At 38.6% G+C, this 16,341-nt stretch overlaps 1 protein-coding gene across 5 annotated transcripts in view; it reads left to right on the forward strand.

Moving 5' to 3' along the window:
- OTUB2 (OTU deubiquitinase, ubiquitin aldehyde binding 2) overlaps window positions 1–16,341 on the forward strand; it is a 365,739-nt gene that overhangs the window by 211,132 nt on the left and 138,266 nt on the right. For all 5 annotated transcript variants that reach the window (XM_044074588.1, XM_044074584.1, XM_044074585.1 and 2 more), the window contains one exon: window positions 8,065–8,149. In XM_044074588.1, the coding sequence (XP_043930523.1) occupies window positions 8,065–8,149 (85 nt within the window). The remainder of the gene's footprint in view (window positions 1–8,064; window positions 8,150–16,341) is intronic.

Raw genomic sequence — 16,341 nt, forward strand, 5'->3', positions numbered from 1 at the left:
AGAAGTCATACATAAACAAATCTCCCTAGCAGATATATACACTCAAATTAACAAATTTAAACAAAATAAAGCTCCAGGAAATGATGGAATTTTACCTGAGTTATATAAAATTATGCCTAAAATTGCTGTCTGTTTACTCCACAAAGTTTACAATACAGCTCAGAATGACATTATAATGCCTCCTTCTTGGAAATACACATTTATATCACCTATACTAAAACCTAATAAGGACCCTAAATGTTCTTCATATAGACCCATCAAACTATTGAATGTGGATTATAAAATATTTATGAATATATATACTGAAAGACTAAAGAAATTCGTACCACATTTAATAGATGATGACCAGACAGGCTTTGAGATTAATAGAAGCACTTATGATAACATCAAACTAACTCTAGCCTTAATTGATTAAGCTCAAAGAAAGAAGAAAAATCTGACATTAATAAGCTTGGACATAAATTCAGCATAAGACTCAATAGATTGGGACTATCTGTGCATATTACTATAATGTCTAAATTTCTCCAAAAGTTTTATTGATTTACTAAAACATCTATATAAGGGAGCCCTTGCATATATTAAAATAGGATCATACATCTCAACCAAAATACCTGTTATAAAAGGAACCAAGCAAGGATGCCCTCTCTCTCCCCCTATTATTCACTCTAATAATGTAGCCATGGACTAATGATATAAAAAAATAAAAATATAGAAGGACTAGAGCTTAATGAGGAAATAACTTCTAAAGTCCAACTATTTGCAGATGATGTACTTTCACTACAAAGGGAAATGATTCCTCAATAGCATCATTATGTGATTCCATCAACATATTTCAAAGGATGTCTGGATTGTCATTTAATGATAAAAAACCAAAATCTTGTCTATGTATACAAAAAAAATAATAAAAGAACTATTTATAATAAATATAAATCTAATACAGATCAAATTACATACTTAGGAATCATCCTTGCTAAAGACATAAAATCAATAATGCAATTAAATTATAATAAGTGTTATGAAAACACTCAAACTCTATTATTGAAGTGGAATATGATTTTATTCACAACAGAAGAAAGATTAACAATCATAAAAACGATAACCCTACCCAAAAGCCTATATATAACTCGATCTATTTTAAAACTTCCTACCAAAAACTTTACTAATAAGTTAAATTCTTTGATATTAAAATTCTTTTGGTCTCCTAAAAAATGAGAATAGCCCTTAAATAACATCTAAATAGTTGGAGCAAAGGGGGGATAGCATTTCCAGATCTGAACCTATATTCAAGTTCTTCTATAATAGAACAATTATACAACTTTTAGATACGTCATACTCTGCAAAATGGAAGGTTTATTGGGAAGCAACAGCTATGCAACCAATAATGAGACCTCTAACTTGTAAGCTAGAAATAATAAGCAATCCAATGTTATGGATATTAAAAGATTACTTTATTATGCATATAACACCCAAGCACACAACCAGCTACATTTACACTATCCTAACAAATTTTAGAGACTTCATATGTAAACACCTCAGATATAAAGAATGTTTTTTTCTGCTATTCCATGTAGCATTTACACAAGAGTCTTTGTTAACATCAGACTTAAATAAAATCACATTGTTTAAACAAAATGAACTTAAGTTTTTGTTTCAGTTGACTTCAGACAGTAAAGCTAAAAGTGTAGATCAGATAATACAGGAATTTCATTTGGACAAATCCTTATGGCTAGATATACAAACCCTCAGATTATTTATAGACAAAATTAATTTGATCTCACCAACAACTAAACATGATACTAGTGCATTACTAGACTAATTTCAGTCTTACAGCATAATCAAACTTATTCAGGCAAACTTTCTTTTATATTCAGAATCATAAGAAATTAAACATATAGCTGCCCAGAAAGCTATTAGAATTATTTGTACACAATTAATAACAAACTTCCCTGTGATCAAGAAAAAATAAACATATTAGAATCTGCAGGGAAAACGACTCTATCACTTAAATGGAAATTATACACCTGGAGATTTATGTACAGATTTTTTTATACTCCTCAACTAATGAATAAAATCAACAGAAAACAGAACATTTGTAACAAATGTTAAGTCAGACATAAGTATAGATTGGGCTCACATGTTCTATGATTGCCCTGCTATAAAGAGTGTTTTGGGGGAGTGTTAATGAACTGTTACAGACACTATTCACAGATAATTTCACGTTTAACAAGTCTCTAGTGCTTTTTAATATACCCATATCACACAGTGTTAAAAAAGTAAAATATCATTTACTTTGGGCAATACTTGCTGTGGTTGGAAAGAGCATTACAAAAAACTGAATATCTGAATCCCCTCCTCCTTTCACTGAATTCAAGAATATGTTAAATGAAGTTTGTCATTTACAACTTAAAACTATAACTTCTAGAACAACTAGAAAGACTTGTGCATACCATATGTGGGTAAATTTACAGAATTTGTTGAAAAAAGATTAACAATTACAATGAATAACTTTGGTTTCTTTTTTTCTTCTTCTATATGTGAAACACAATCAAAAAATGGTTAAAGTACTACTTTTATGTAAAGATTAATGGATGTCTTTGTAAATACTTTATTTTATTTTATCAGTTATTCTATATAGTTATTTTTTTATATGTAATCGCTGAAATTACATTTTTTCTGTGAAATTTATGTGATTGTTTATAAATTTGTTTTATTTAAAATCAATAAAATTGTTTTCAAAAAAAAAAAAAAGAAGAAAATTAGTACAGTATATAAAATATTGCATGCTAACTAAAAGAATCAATCAGAGGAGGTTAGGAAGGATTGGGAAGAGAGACTGGATAAGCAATTCACAAAGAAACAATGGGGAATGTATGTATGTCTCCCAAATATGCAACAGAATCTAGAAGATTTAGGATCTTTGCTTGGAAGTATGTACATAGGTATTTTTATACCCCAAGCAGAATCCAAAGAATTTTTCCTGGGGTAGACAGCAAATGTAGGAGGTGTGATAGGGAAGAAAGAGGTAACTAACATATTTTTGAGTGTAATGAGTTGGCAAACTTTAAAAATTCCCTGCAGACTGCTCTGTCAGAGATGCTGCATGACCAAATTAGAGTAAATAGGGAAACTATTTTTGAGCTATGCTATAGAGTCTTGCTGAGTCTAATTATGATGGCTACCAAAAAAGCAGTTACTAGAAAATGGAAATCAAAGTCTAAACCAACTTTACTAGAAGTAGCAAAGATAGTTGCAGAGATAAAACAACTGGAATTGTGATCTTTAGAAAGGGTAGGAGGAAATTACATAGGAAAAAATGGGAAATTTGGGGTCAGTACATGCAGAGGAGGAATTCAGTTTAAAAGAATACAGGATTTCAGTGAGCTATGTAATGGCTGACTGACAATGGCTGGCTATATTAAAAGTGTTATATAATATTTGCAGCACAATTGTGTCGGCACAGTTTGTAATGTACAATGTTTGCAACTGAGGTTGTGTCGCTATGGTTTATTTTCATTTATATAAATGTACGACTGTCTATGTCATACATGATAATAAAGATGTTTCTCGTTTAAAAAAAAAGACCTGGGAGAAAGTAGGAAGAAAGTATATTTTCCAATTTGGTGAATACCTGACATAACTGTATTACCAGTAAAGACATATAAGAAGGAAAGACCTCTCTGATCGACTCTCGATAAAAATAATAGATCATCAAATACGTAGTTAAAATGGCTGTAAATTCAATTTTTTTATTTAGAAATGTATAGATGTAAAGACTTGCTGGCTACATGGTGGTTTAGTACTAATCTGTCTCTCAGCTGTAAGTTCCTTGAGTTCAGTCCTGACCTCCACTCACTTTCTTTGTGGGGTTTGTGTGTTCTGCCCACATCTGTGTCCGTTTTCTCTGCATATTCTGGTTTTCTGCTAGCTCCTGATGAAACAAAAATTGGTTGTTGATTGGTTACACTAAATTATCTGAATATTTATTTTATTTATCCTTGCTGCCATGGTCCAATCTGTGACTGAAAAGGAGCCACTTAACCAGTTAATAAATGACATACAGACATATAGATAACAAAGAGAAAAATATCTATAGTAATAGGCACTGTCATTGATCTCAGTTGTTGGCATTATTAATGTTAGAAACAAAATAGTAGCAATAAATAGACATTATGACTTCCCAGTGTAGAAATCAAACTTAATTAACAAAGGATCAAAATAAAGGAATTAAAATGACTAAAGATATCAATATATTAGTAACAATAAAGTTTGTTACAATTGTTACTTAGACACATAATATGTACTGTACTGTACTGTTTTTGTATGACTACAGAAGCGGAGTTAACAATGAGCAAATTTCATAATCTGCAAAGGACTGCCGTCTAGTAATGAAAATCTTACAACCCCATCAGTCTTGCTAATCATCTTCTGTGAATCATGATAGATTTTTCTGTAATAATAGAAAAACTGGCACCAGCCTGGTAGCATAGAGTAATGAAATCCTAGCTGTGACCCATGTGACCTGAGTTTGATTAGAGGTTCAGGCACCTGATGATGATGGCATAGAGGATGAGCGTACCTGTTGTGGAGGGCTGGACCCATGTGTGTGTCACTCTAGCTGAGCTCTGCAAGAAAATGGATATCAGGGAGATGTATGCTGGGTTGGGGGATGGGAGGGAAAAGTAATAAGTGCCCATCCTATGAGCCCATGGTGGAGTATTCAGTGAGACTGCTCTCTGAGGTTCACTTAGTTCCCAGTCTTATAATGATGTCAACATTTGGGGCTGAAGAATTGGGACCAAGCAAAAAAAAATGTATCCGGTTGCATTATGACTACTACTTGCCTGACCCATCTCGCTTTGCATTGCCAGCAGGTACACCCTAAGAGGCTGCACATGGAGGGGATCTCCATGCACAGGACCTTTTCCAGAAGGAAGACCTTTCCAGTGGATAGCACCTGGGATCCTGCCTGTTCTTGTGGGAAGTGCTGTGGATAGGATTCTAGAGAGTTGACAATGAAGGAATCTGAAGTTAGCAGCAGGTTAAAAAACGATGACAGAAAAAGTGTTATTGTTTAACTACTAAAAGATAAATAATACAGTTCAAGCACCAAATAACTGATGATCTTAACTGCTGTTGTCAGCCATGAACTTAGGTTATTGTAGTCCCAAATAGAACTGACAAAAGTTCTTCAACACAGGTTTGGGCAAAAAATAGTTTCATCATCTAATTTGTAACTCTTACCAGTTAGCAGAATATGTAGCTTTCACTGGGGATATGCCGTAGTTGATTACTTCTAGGAAGCAGATCACAACAGCTCACTGCCTTCTCCCCATCAGATGTACAAGAACTGACACTGAATATTTACATGACATTCAAACTCATAATCCAGCTGAAAAAGCACTTCTTCATCCAAGTCAAACGCTCCTGCTTCAACACAGGACATATCACCCAACCTTTCTCCTTTCTGAGTCTCTTCTCCTCTCTTACGATTCTCTGAAGATTGACACACTTCAGAAACTAAATTGTACATTACATTCTGTGTGATCATACATTGCACTGTGCTTGTTCACTAGAATTATATATACAGTTTTTTCTATGTAATTAGTCTGAACTATAGTGTTATTGCTTACATTTCTGTATTTTCTATTTGTGAAATGTTCTGTATTTCACCCTGGCTGAGCCTGAAATTTGTCAATATTGATGAGTGCTCTACCTCAGTAAACAAATATAAATAAATTCAACACAAACAGCACATTTTTGAACTTGCTGTTACACCTTTAAAACATTTACTTCCCCTCTTAATATACCTGCTACGTACTTCACATGTTGTTAACTGGATTTAGTCATACTGGAAAGTGCCCACTTTCAGAGGAGGTCTGGTGGGAGCATGATATAATAGGACAGTAACAGTAAAAAATTGATACACTAAATCAACCATATACACGTTAACATCACAGCAAAAGACACCACCACTATCCACCCAACAGATCATACCAAATTACTAGGAGTTGAAATAGGCAACAATCTCAAATTTGACATTCACATATCCATGACCATAAACAAAGTCCACCAAAAACTAGGAGCCTTATACAGAAATAAGCAACTCCTCACCAAAGCAGCTAGGATTTCAGTTGCAAATTTGCACCTTATCTCCACCCTACTTTATGCCTGTCCAATATATAACAACCTAAGGCAATGCGATCTAAATAAACTCGAGACCTGCTACAACAAAATCGCCAAATTCGCCACTGGGGCATCCTACCACAGTCACCACTGTCTCTCACTTACTGAACTAGGCTGGCTAGAACTCCCTCACCTCCTTCAATGGTATCAACTCACACTCGCCCACAAACTAGTTAACAATCCTCTAGAGGTCCCATCCCTCTAGTATCTACTCCAGCCCTATCTCACCACCAGACCACTACGGTCCAGCAGCAAAAATCAATTACAGGTTACTAGAGCCAATAACACTGCTAGAGAAACACTATTCTCCAGTGCTATAGCCAAATTATGGAACACCTTCCCCCCACAATAACCTCTCTACCATCATGTACCCACTTCAAAGCATTACTTAAAGCGCACCTAAAAACATGCTGGCTATGCCCTTGTATCTCTCCCCTCTAACTTCTCCCACTCCATCTACCCTCTACCTCTCTTCCATCTCACAAACTACCTTTGATACAGCAAGCTGTGATACTTCCATGCCTATCTACTTATTATATGGCAGTAACTTCTTATTGTAACAATTGTTAATATCTGCTATGACTTCGTGGATAGAACAGATGCTAGTTATCTACTGAATGTAATATGTTCTTCATCTGTAACTATGTTTGTAATTGCTAGGATTTTTAATCTGTAAATATGTCTGTAATATTTTAATTTGTGGAGCTTTTCTCCCCGGGCCTCTGCTGAAAATGGACCTGCGTCCAGTCGGACATTCCCGGTCAACAAATGTAAATAAAATAAATAAAATATACAAAAATGTGAAGAAAAAAAATAAAATCGTACTGGAAAAGACAAAAGTAATAATATGAGTAACAAGAAAATTATTACAGTGTGCTTGCATACATAATAGACTACAGTACAGATCATTCAAAGTCTGTTAAAAGTAATGTAATATGAAAGGAGAAAGTGGGAGGAGAAGAGGTTAGAGAAGACAGAATGAGGGAAATTATTTCAAAATTAGGTGACTGGGGTCACGCGTTTAGCACAAGATAAGTAATTATTAATCAGTAATTTCCATACTTTTTTGAAACACAATTATGCCTTGGAATAATGAAAAATTACCTGAGTTACTGCAATCTTCAGACTAGTGGACTAGTGTATACTGCCTGTTCCAATGGTTGCAGTTATGGTCCTTAAATATTAAACAGGTACCCTTCACAGCCATCAGGTCCTTCACTTGGCAGGGTGACATACACATAGCAGTAATATTAGATTGTGGTTTTATCAGTAAATCATTTGTAGCACTGCCTTTTAAGTAATATAATGCACTGTGGTAAATGGATATGCACTAGTAAGAACAGTACATTGCAAATTGCAGAGATTGACAGTTTGGGGGGTTATTGTTGAGAACATTTTTTTATCAGATACTCTCCATTCTGCAGTCCAAGGCAGTTCACAGAATGAACACTGCAGATGCTGCAGAGGTAAAACTAAATGTTTACTTTCACCATGATCCTGGCCAGATGAAATCACACTGAATGGTCCTTGGGCATTTTGTTATTGCAGCCATCTTGGATTTCTGGTCAGCTGATGATATAGTAAGTGCTCTCTTAATTTGTATCCCCTTAAAGCTGCTAGCTGTCATGATGATGTAATGATGATGAGGTCATATAATTGTACTTGTTTTTGAATATGCTGCAGTGTTCAGCTAGAAATATGAGTGGAACTGCTTCATAGAATTCCAGTAAAATGTCTTTTTATATGATCAAAATGACTTGATAAGTTGCAATTCTGCTTACATGTTGAGTGATATGTTAAGCTAAAGCTGACAGAAGTACACTTTTCTGCAGTATTAGTGTGAAGTACTTTTAAATAATCGGTTTCTTTTATTGTCTTCAGGTTTAAGGATATTGCATTGCACAGTAAAGATGAACTGTTATCTGCTGGTTTTGAGGAGACCTCATTTTGTAGTACCTTCAGTAATGTAAGTGTTTGGACACAGTGATTATATTTTGCAAATTGTTAGCCATTTACTGTAATTTTATTTAATATATTTTAACTAATACTTCAGTGAACTATTTTTGTTTACAGATGTCAGTTTGGACAGAAAACTTAGAACATTTAACAGGGAAGAAAACTAGTTAAGCAATGCAGAAATGTAGATTTTTCAGGTCATAGCAATTAGAGATATTAACAACATGGTACATAGGTATGGAGCATCAGTAATCTTAAAGCTGAATGAGGTACCATGTTGCAGTTAGTTAATGCAGGGAATATAAAAACTTTTTCTGTCACCAGTCCCTAAGTATAGCAGAAAATATCCCTCTATACCTGGACCCCTTTTCAAGAAGCCTTTTAAACCTGGGCAGCAAAAATCAGGAAAGCAACAATGCAAACTGAAATGACAAGGGGGCTCCCAAGTAATGAAAGTGGACCCCATGGATCTTTCCAAACAAAGAAACGTGCATAACTTTTTAAGCACTCTTTCTAAAAGTAACATACTGGACAGTGTAAGTCATCTTTTGACCCAAATATACATTCTGATTCTACAGAACGCAGAAGATAGTATATGTGCCACATTGCATATTCACAGTGTCATGAAAGAATGCTATATTCTGTGATGTTGAGGACTCTATGATATGGAAAATGGACTAAATGTCAGATATCCTTATGCTATTCCTTACCATGCACACATTGGTCTTTTTACATTTTTGAGATTGCTTGTTTTCTGTTCTCCATGACCATACCATACATGTATGGCTGCATGGGGTATAGATGTATAAAGTCCCATTTAAAAGCCATTATCTGTCCTTTCTACATCGCTGAAGCTAAACATCTTTATGCTGTTGTACTTGACTGTACTACTTTATATAAATTGTAGAGAAGCATCATTCTGTAAGTGACATAGTACTGAACATATTTTTCCTTTTATATAAAAAAGTGCCGCTGTGCATACTAAGCTCAGTGAAACGTAGTTTCTAAAATATGTGATTCTTTTGTCTATGTTGTATATTTCATTAACTATCCATTTTAAACTACCAGAAAATAGCTATTACAGGCTTTTGAGTGGGATACTAGACCCCCAGTTCCATAAATAGTAATGACAGTTGCAGCCATCCCATTGACACAGAGACAGGGTATCTTTCTACAGTGCTGGTGACCCAGGATTGATTAGCAACCTGGGAAGATGGTGGGCCAGTGAGGGAAGAGGTAGGCTTGGGCATCTGACAGCCAGCTTACTTACCTGATGGTGGAGGGCACATGACTTTCTGATACTGCACAGTGCACTCTAATTGAGGTTAGGGGGTGGAAGAGGACCACACAGTCATGTGTGTATAGAGGGCAGGGCAAGGTAGACATCGGTGTATATAATACATGACAGCGTGAATGTGCGCGCAGTATGTCATTGCATGTTCTGCCTAGACTAGGGCATAAAATCTCTGCTGTGCCTGTGAGACGGGATGATAGTATTCTGGCACACCTTGATTTCCTTTCTCCCACTAATGAGGAATCATCCATCATCTATGGGCCCAAGCTATCTTCTCTTGTCCTGGGGGTGTAGGCTGCTCAACATAATGAGGAAGGTTGGAAGCATTGGTGGTAGCAGGCAGTCAATTCCACTGCAAGTGATTCAAAATGTTATTACTATTTATTCATGTATTATTTATTCATGTATTAATTATATATTTAAAGTAGTTTTGAGAAGACAACAGTTGTTACGGTAACATATGCTGTTAGAAGCAAATGACGTAATTTGATAAAACAGAAGTGACATTACATGGACAGTAGATCCCAACATTACTCAAAAAGAGCAAAGGAGAGTTATTTCTCCTTTTTGGCCAAGGTACTCTTATGCTCCCAGGTCAACGTGCATCTTGTTCATGTGCAAAGGCATTCGCAAAATGCATCACAGATATGTAAGGAGTATTATTGTATGTATTCTGAAAGTTTAATAGAAAACATAACTTCATAGGTCTTGTAAATATGATGGTTAGTCTGATGTTCTTCGTCTCACATTGCTGCAGTCATAACTAGTGGGTAGTCCGCTGTCCTCGGTCGGCCCGAATACCAAAGAATTAGGCTGGCGTCGGTCATGGTCGCTCGGAGCTGACGTCAGTACGTAGTAGTACTTAAGCGCATGACCGACGCCATATCCTCAGTCTTTTTTGCCACGTGGTCCGAAGCAGAAGCAGTGTTTGCAAGTGCCGTTCGGCGTTCTGAAATTTTCAATTTCGAGTTTCAGACCGAAGACCAAGTTGGGCTAAGTACCCCGTTGGGGAAAACTTTTTGTCTTTTCTTGCTTCAGTTAATCCGGATGTCAGAAAAAGTTAATAATTGTATTTCTTGTGGGAAACAGATACCTCATAGGGACTACCATTCTCTCTGGATTCCTTGCTTGGGGCCTGAGCACAACGTAGTCGGGTGTCGCTTTTGCGCTAGATTTAATAAACGCACCATTAAACGTAGATTAGACTGTGCTAGGCTTGTTTTCGGTAAGAGGTGTAACTACAACATACCGTCGGATCCTCCGATGCCCGCTACCGCAAAAAAACGAAAAGATAAATCTTTAAGGTCTAAACCGGATGAGTCGTCCGTTGCGGACGCCGGTTCTATGGAAGTCATGGTTGAATCTGTGGATCCAGCCGAGGTCTCGGCTGAATCCCAGGGGGAACCTTTACTATTACAGGAGTTGGCCTCTCAGGAGTTAGGCCAGGCCGAGGGTGCTTCTCAAGTATCTGTAGTTCCATCCTTACAAAAGGTAATTAGGCCTTCTACCTCTATGACTAAAGGCCCTGCTAAGGCTGAACCTGGTCCTTCTGGTACGGGCCATAGCCCTAGTTCTTTGGGTTCTGTTCCTAAAAAACATATGTTGAAAATGGCAGAGGATTTGGTTACCTTGATTAGGGGTTCTATGCCCCCTCCTGAGAAGAGGCCTAGGGTGGAGACAGATTTAGAGGGAATGGAGCATTCTTCAGATTACTCTGAGTCCTCAGCTGAGGATATTCAGGATTTTCCTTCCTATTCAGATTCGGATGCAGAGGATTCCTGTCCTTCTGCTTCACCTCCAGAGGATTTTTCCTTCTCTGAAACCTTGCATTCTGTGAGGGAGCATTTCAAGTGGGAAGGTCAGGAATTGTCTGATTCTCATAAGAGGCTGAGGGAATTTTTGTTTTTGCCACAACATAGACCTTTGGCTATTCCCCCTGTTTTAGATGTGGTTCAGGATGTTTTTTCTGAAGCTTCACTTAATCCTGATTCTTTACCCCCTGCCCCTGTTAAGCCAGACAGGTATTACAGAGTCCCAGAGGCACATAAATATCTGTATAAGAGTCCTAGGGCTGACCCGGAAACTATTATTCAAGGGCCAAAGGGTGTCAAGGCTTCTGTGGTTAAGAATCCAGTTCCTTTGGATAAAGATTCTAGAGCTTTGGATAGGTGGGGGAAAAAAGTGTACACCTCTTCTACGTTAGCTATGAGGGCTTTAAATTGCCAATTTCATATGCTGAAGTATCAGAATTTTCTGTTAGGTCAATTGAAATCTAAGGTAGATGCTTTATCTGAGGGTATAGAGTGTAAGGAATTGCAGGACTTGGTTCATGCTTCAGATCAAGTTGGTAAACATTCCTTGCAGTGTGGCTTTGATGCTCTTCAGGCTTCTTCCAGGGTGGCTGCTACTGGTTCAGTTATTCGTAGACATGCCTGGCTTAAGGATCAAAATTTGTCAGAGCATGTGAAAGCTCGGAGTTTGGATGCTCCTCTTCAATCTGAAGTTCTTTTTGGTTCCCCTGTGGAGTCGGTTTTGAAAAAGATGGAAGAAAAAGCTAAGTCTATGCAGACGGTTAAGGATTTTTTGCAAGTGCAACCCCCTAGGTTTAGCAGGAATTGGCCTGCAAGAGGATGGTCCTACCCTTCTTCGGATTTCCAGTCTAGGGGCAGGTCTAGACGTGGTAGGGGTAGGGCTCAAGCTCAGGGTTCCTTCAGACCTAGGACTTGGAGTTCTCCTGCGCAATCTTCTGGTGAGGGCAGGGGTCAGCCTTTTCGTAAACAGACCCAATGACCTGTATTTTCAGCTGCCAGACCCTTCTTGTCTGGCAGCTCCTCTAGGGGGAAAGTTGGCACTTTTCAAACAAAATTGGCATTTGGTCACCCAGGACAAATGGGTGTTGGACATAATAAATCTAGGCTACAAGTTTTATTTCCACACTTTTCCTCCTTTCAAAGGCATACCAGATGTACCTCCTCAGCAAAGGCTGGAGGCGCAGGAACAAATTTCTTTGCTTTTACAGATGGGAGCAATCCAGGTGGTACCTCCGTCAGAAGTAGGCCTAGGGTTTTATTCTCGTCTATTCCTAGTGCCAAAGAAATGAAACACGTGGAGGCCAATTCTGGATTTGTCCATTCTCAATACATACCTAGACATTCCAAAGTTCAAGATGTTAACTTTACAGCAACTTCTGCCTATGCTAGGCAAAGATCACTGGATGGTAACTCTGGATCTCAAAGAGGCCTATCTTCACATTCCTATCAGGCCCAGCTGCAGGAGATTTCTGCGTTTCCGGGCGGGTACTTCTCATTATCAGTTCTCTGCATTGCCCTTTGGTTTATCTACTGCGCCCAGGGTGTTCACAAAGGTTCTGGCCCCTGTAATAGCGTTCTTCAGACTGAGGGGAATTCAAATTTATCCTTATCTGGACGATTGCCTGATTCTTGCTCAAGACAAAGACAAGTTGCTTCAACATCTACAGTATGTAATGGCAGTTTTAAGGTGCCTAGGGTATTCTGTGAATGAAATAAAGTCCAGTTTAGTACCCTCTCAGGACATGTGCTTTCTGGGTGTGAGACTGAATACAGCCTCTCAGATGGCTTTTCTGACCCCGGACAAACAAAGAACTCTTCACCTATACTTCCAGCATTTATCAGTACTGTCCAGGCTGACTGCAAGGACAGTCCTACAAGCCTTGGGGTTCATGGCATCTTGCATTCTAGTACTTCCCAATGCCAAACTGCATATGAGGAAGCTTCAATGGTATCTCAAAACTGTATGGACTCAACACTGCCACGATTTGGACACTGTCATTCAGATAATACCTTGCATCCAGAAGGAATTCTTGTGGTGGGCACAGGAATGTCACCTAAACAAGGGACTCTCTGTGATCCGACCAGAGGCGAGTCAGATCATAACGACGGATGCCTCAGAACTGGCTTGGGGAGCACACTTCAATGGGAAATGGATTCAAGACACGTGGCCTCCCAGACTACAACATTTACATATCAACATGAAGGAGATGTTAGCAGTCCAGTTTGCCCTGTTGGCTTTCAAGGGCCTACTTCAACCAGGACAGGTGTTGATTCGAACAGACAACACTACAGTCATGTGGTACATCAACAAGCAGGGGGGAACCCATTCTTACCCTCTTTGCAGACAAGCAGTGATTTTGTGGGAGACTGCTCTGAGTTTGCACATCACTCTTCAAGCTCGGTTTCTGCCAGGAGCTCAGAACTCCCTAGCAGATGTATTGAGCAGACATATTGTGGACCCCCACGAGTGGAAATTGGATCCTCAGGTATTCCAGCAGTTGACAATGGCTTGGGGGACTCCAGACATAGATCTGTTCGCTTCTCCTCTAAATTTCCAGCTACCAAAATTTTGCCCAAAGATGTTTCACCCAAAAGCTTGGAAAGTGGATGCTCTATCTTTCAGTTGGAACAACCTTCACGTCTATGCTTTTCCTCCTCTGCCTCTCCTTCCCAAGGTGCTCTTGAAAGTCAGGCGGGACAAGCCTTGCATGATTCTAATAGCACCAGATTGGCCACGTCAGCACTGGTATCCTCTGCTGAGGAGTTTAATTCAGGAGCCTCCTTGGCCTTTGCCACAACTTCCTCACTTGTTGTCCCAGTCAAGCAGTCATTTGCTCAATGTCAGAGTGCAGTCCCTACATTTAACAGCCTGGCGAATTCTGTTTTAGAGCCTGTGGGATCTCAGCTTCCTCAACAAGTTTTAGATGTCCTTTTGGAAGCTAGGCGGCCTAGCACCAGAAAAGTTTATGCTGATAAATGGAGGAGATTTTTTCTTTGGAACACATCAAAGGGCTTTGATGTCTCGGTGCCTAATTTGAGTTTTTCACTACAGTACCTTACTGAATTACTGGACAAGGGTTTGTCATTTTCCTGTGTGAAGGTTCATGCTGCTGCCATTTCTGCTCACTATGATTGTGACCCTCCTTTATTTTCTCACCCTTTGTTTAAGCAATTTCTTAGAGGGGCAAAAAATATAAGACCCCCACGTAGAGCTCCTACTCCTTCCTGGGATCTCAATTTTGTGTTGGAGAAGCTTACTTTGCCTCCTTTTGAACCTGCAGCTACGTCTGATTTGAAGTTTTTGTCTTGGAAGACTGCTTTTTTGTTGGCCATCACTTCTGCTAGGAGGGTATCTGAATTGCAGGCCCTCATGGCAGTTGAACCTTTTCTGATATTCCATAAGGATAGAGTTTCTTTGCGTACTAACCCTACTTTTATGCCAAAAGTGATTTCTAATGTGGCCTTGAATCAGTCTATCCATTTGCCTACTTTTTATGCTGATCCCCAAAATAAAGGGGAAAAAGTCTTGCATTCGCTGGATATCCACAGACAGTTACGTTACTATTTGAGCAGGACTAAGGAGTTCAGACAGACTCAACAGTTATTTGTTACTTTTGCTTTGAGTTCTCAAGGGAAAGCTGTTTCAAAGCAGACTATTTCTAAGTGGATTGGTAACTGTATTGCTTTTTGTTATTCTCATCATGGGAAGAATGTTCCTGCTGGGATCAGGCCTCATTCCACTAGGGCTACTGCTACATCTACTGCTTTTTTGAGGGGTGTAGCTACTAAAGATATTTTGGAAGCAGCTACTTGGAGTTCAGTTCACACTTTCACCAAGCATTACCATCTCCCTCTTTATTCCAAGTCCAGGGCTGGGTTTGCCACTGCAGTCTTACAGGGCATGTTAGCAGCCCCTAATGCTTTTTAGTTTGCCAGCCTCCCCTTTTCCTTTGCTTTGGGATTCTACCCACTAGTTATGACTACAGCAATGTGAGACGAAGAACATAGTACAGTTTTGTACCTACCATAAATGTAGATGTTCGAGGATCCACATTGCTGCAGTCCTATTTTCCCTCCCTCCTTCCCCTCTATTGTTGGGGTTGTTGTTGTTGTGGTGGTATTGTGGTTGTTGTGCCTTTTCTTTTTTAAGGCATTCTGACATCTGGGGCAAGAAAGACTGAGGATATGGCGTCGGTCATGCGCTTAAGTACTACTACGTACTGACGTCAGCTCCGAGCGACCATGACCGACGCCAGCCTAATTCTTTGGTATTCGGGCCGACCGAGGACAGCGGACTACCCACTAGTTATGACTGCAGCAATGTGGATCCTCGAACATCTACATTTATGGTAGGTACAAAACTGTACTTTATTGTTTAGGATCTTAATACCATTATATCCCCAAATCACTGAGTCTTTTTCATATTGTTTGTTTTTTTCTTTATCTGACTAAATAAAAATAGTAGGCAGTAGTCAGGGTATCTGGTTAAGTGTTGCAGGCCATAATAGTGGAACTGAAAGGGTGAATGTGGGGGAGTAATATTCTGCAAAGTTGTAGCATCCTGGAATATTCCTCCTACTCTGAGGTTCACTAGTATCAGAGTCAGCCTATACAGGTAGCAGGAGTGGGGGGAACAGCCCCTATATCAGGTAATTTGGGGAGGTAAAGCCACTCCTCTGAGAGAGAAAAAAGCACTTTAAAAGTGTAATAGTAAGTTTCAGACTTCACTTTTGTTTTACATCACTGTTTATAATTATTTTTTTTAAATGTCACATCAGGACTCTCAGTTGTTTCTGGATACCTTTAAAGATCTCAGGAACAGTTTTAAGTAGTCCTTTTGACTGTTTATTCATTTTCTATATTTGTTTATGCATACCTTTTTAGTTTTGTATGTTGTAGGATTTAGTTGATTTCATAGTAGGTTTTAAAGGATTCAGAGTTTTGTAAAAAATCAATTCAGATTAAATAATTTCAATGAAATATCTCAGTATCATGTGTCAGCTAAGTATTTGGGCTGTTACAGGAATCACGTCCATCCTGAAGCAAGCTTTTATCTCTGAAATGAACCACATGTATGTTTCTAGAAGAGGACCCCCG

This window comes from Protopterus annectens, chromosome 6.part0 (assembly GCF_019279795.1).
Source record: "Protopterus annectens isolate FY-2018-M chromosome 6.part0, PAN1.0, whole genome shotgun sequence".
Classification (NCBI taxonomy): Eukaryota; Metazoa; Chordata; order Ceratodontiformes; family Protopteridae; genus Protopterus; species Protopterus annectens.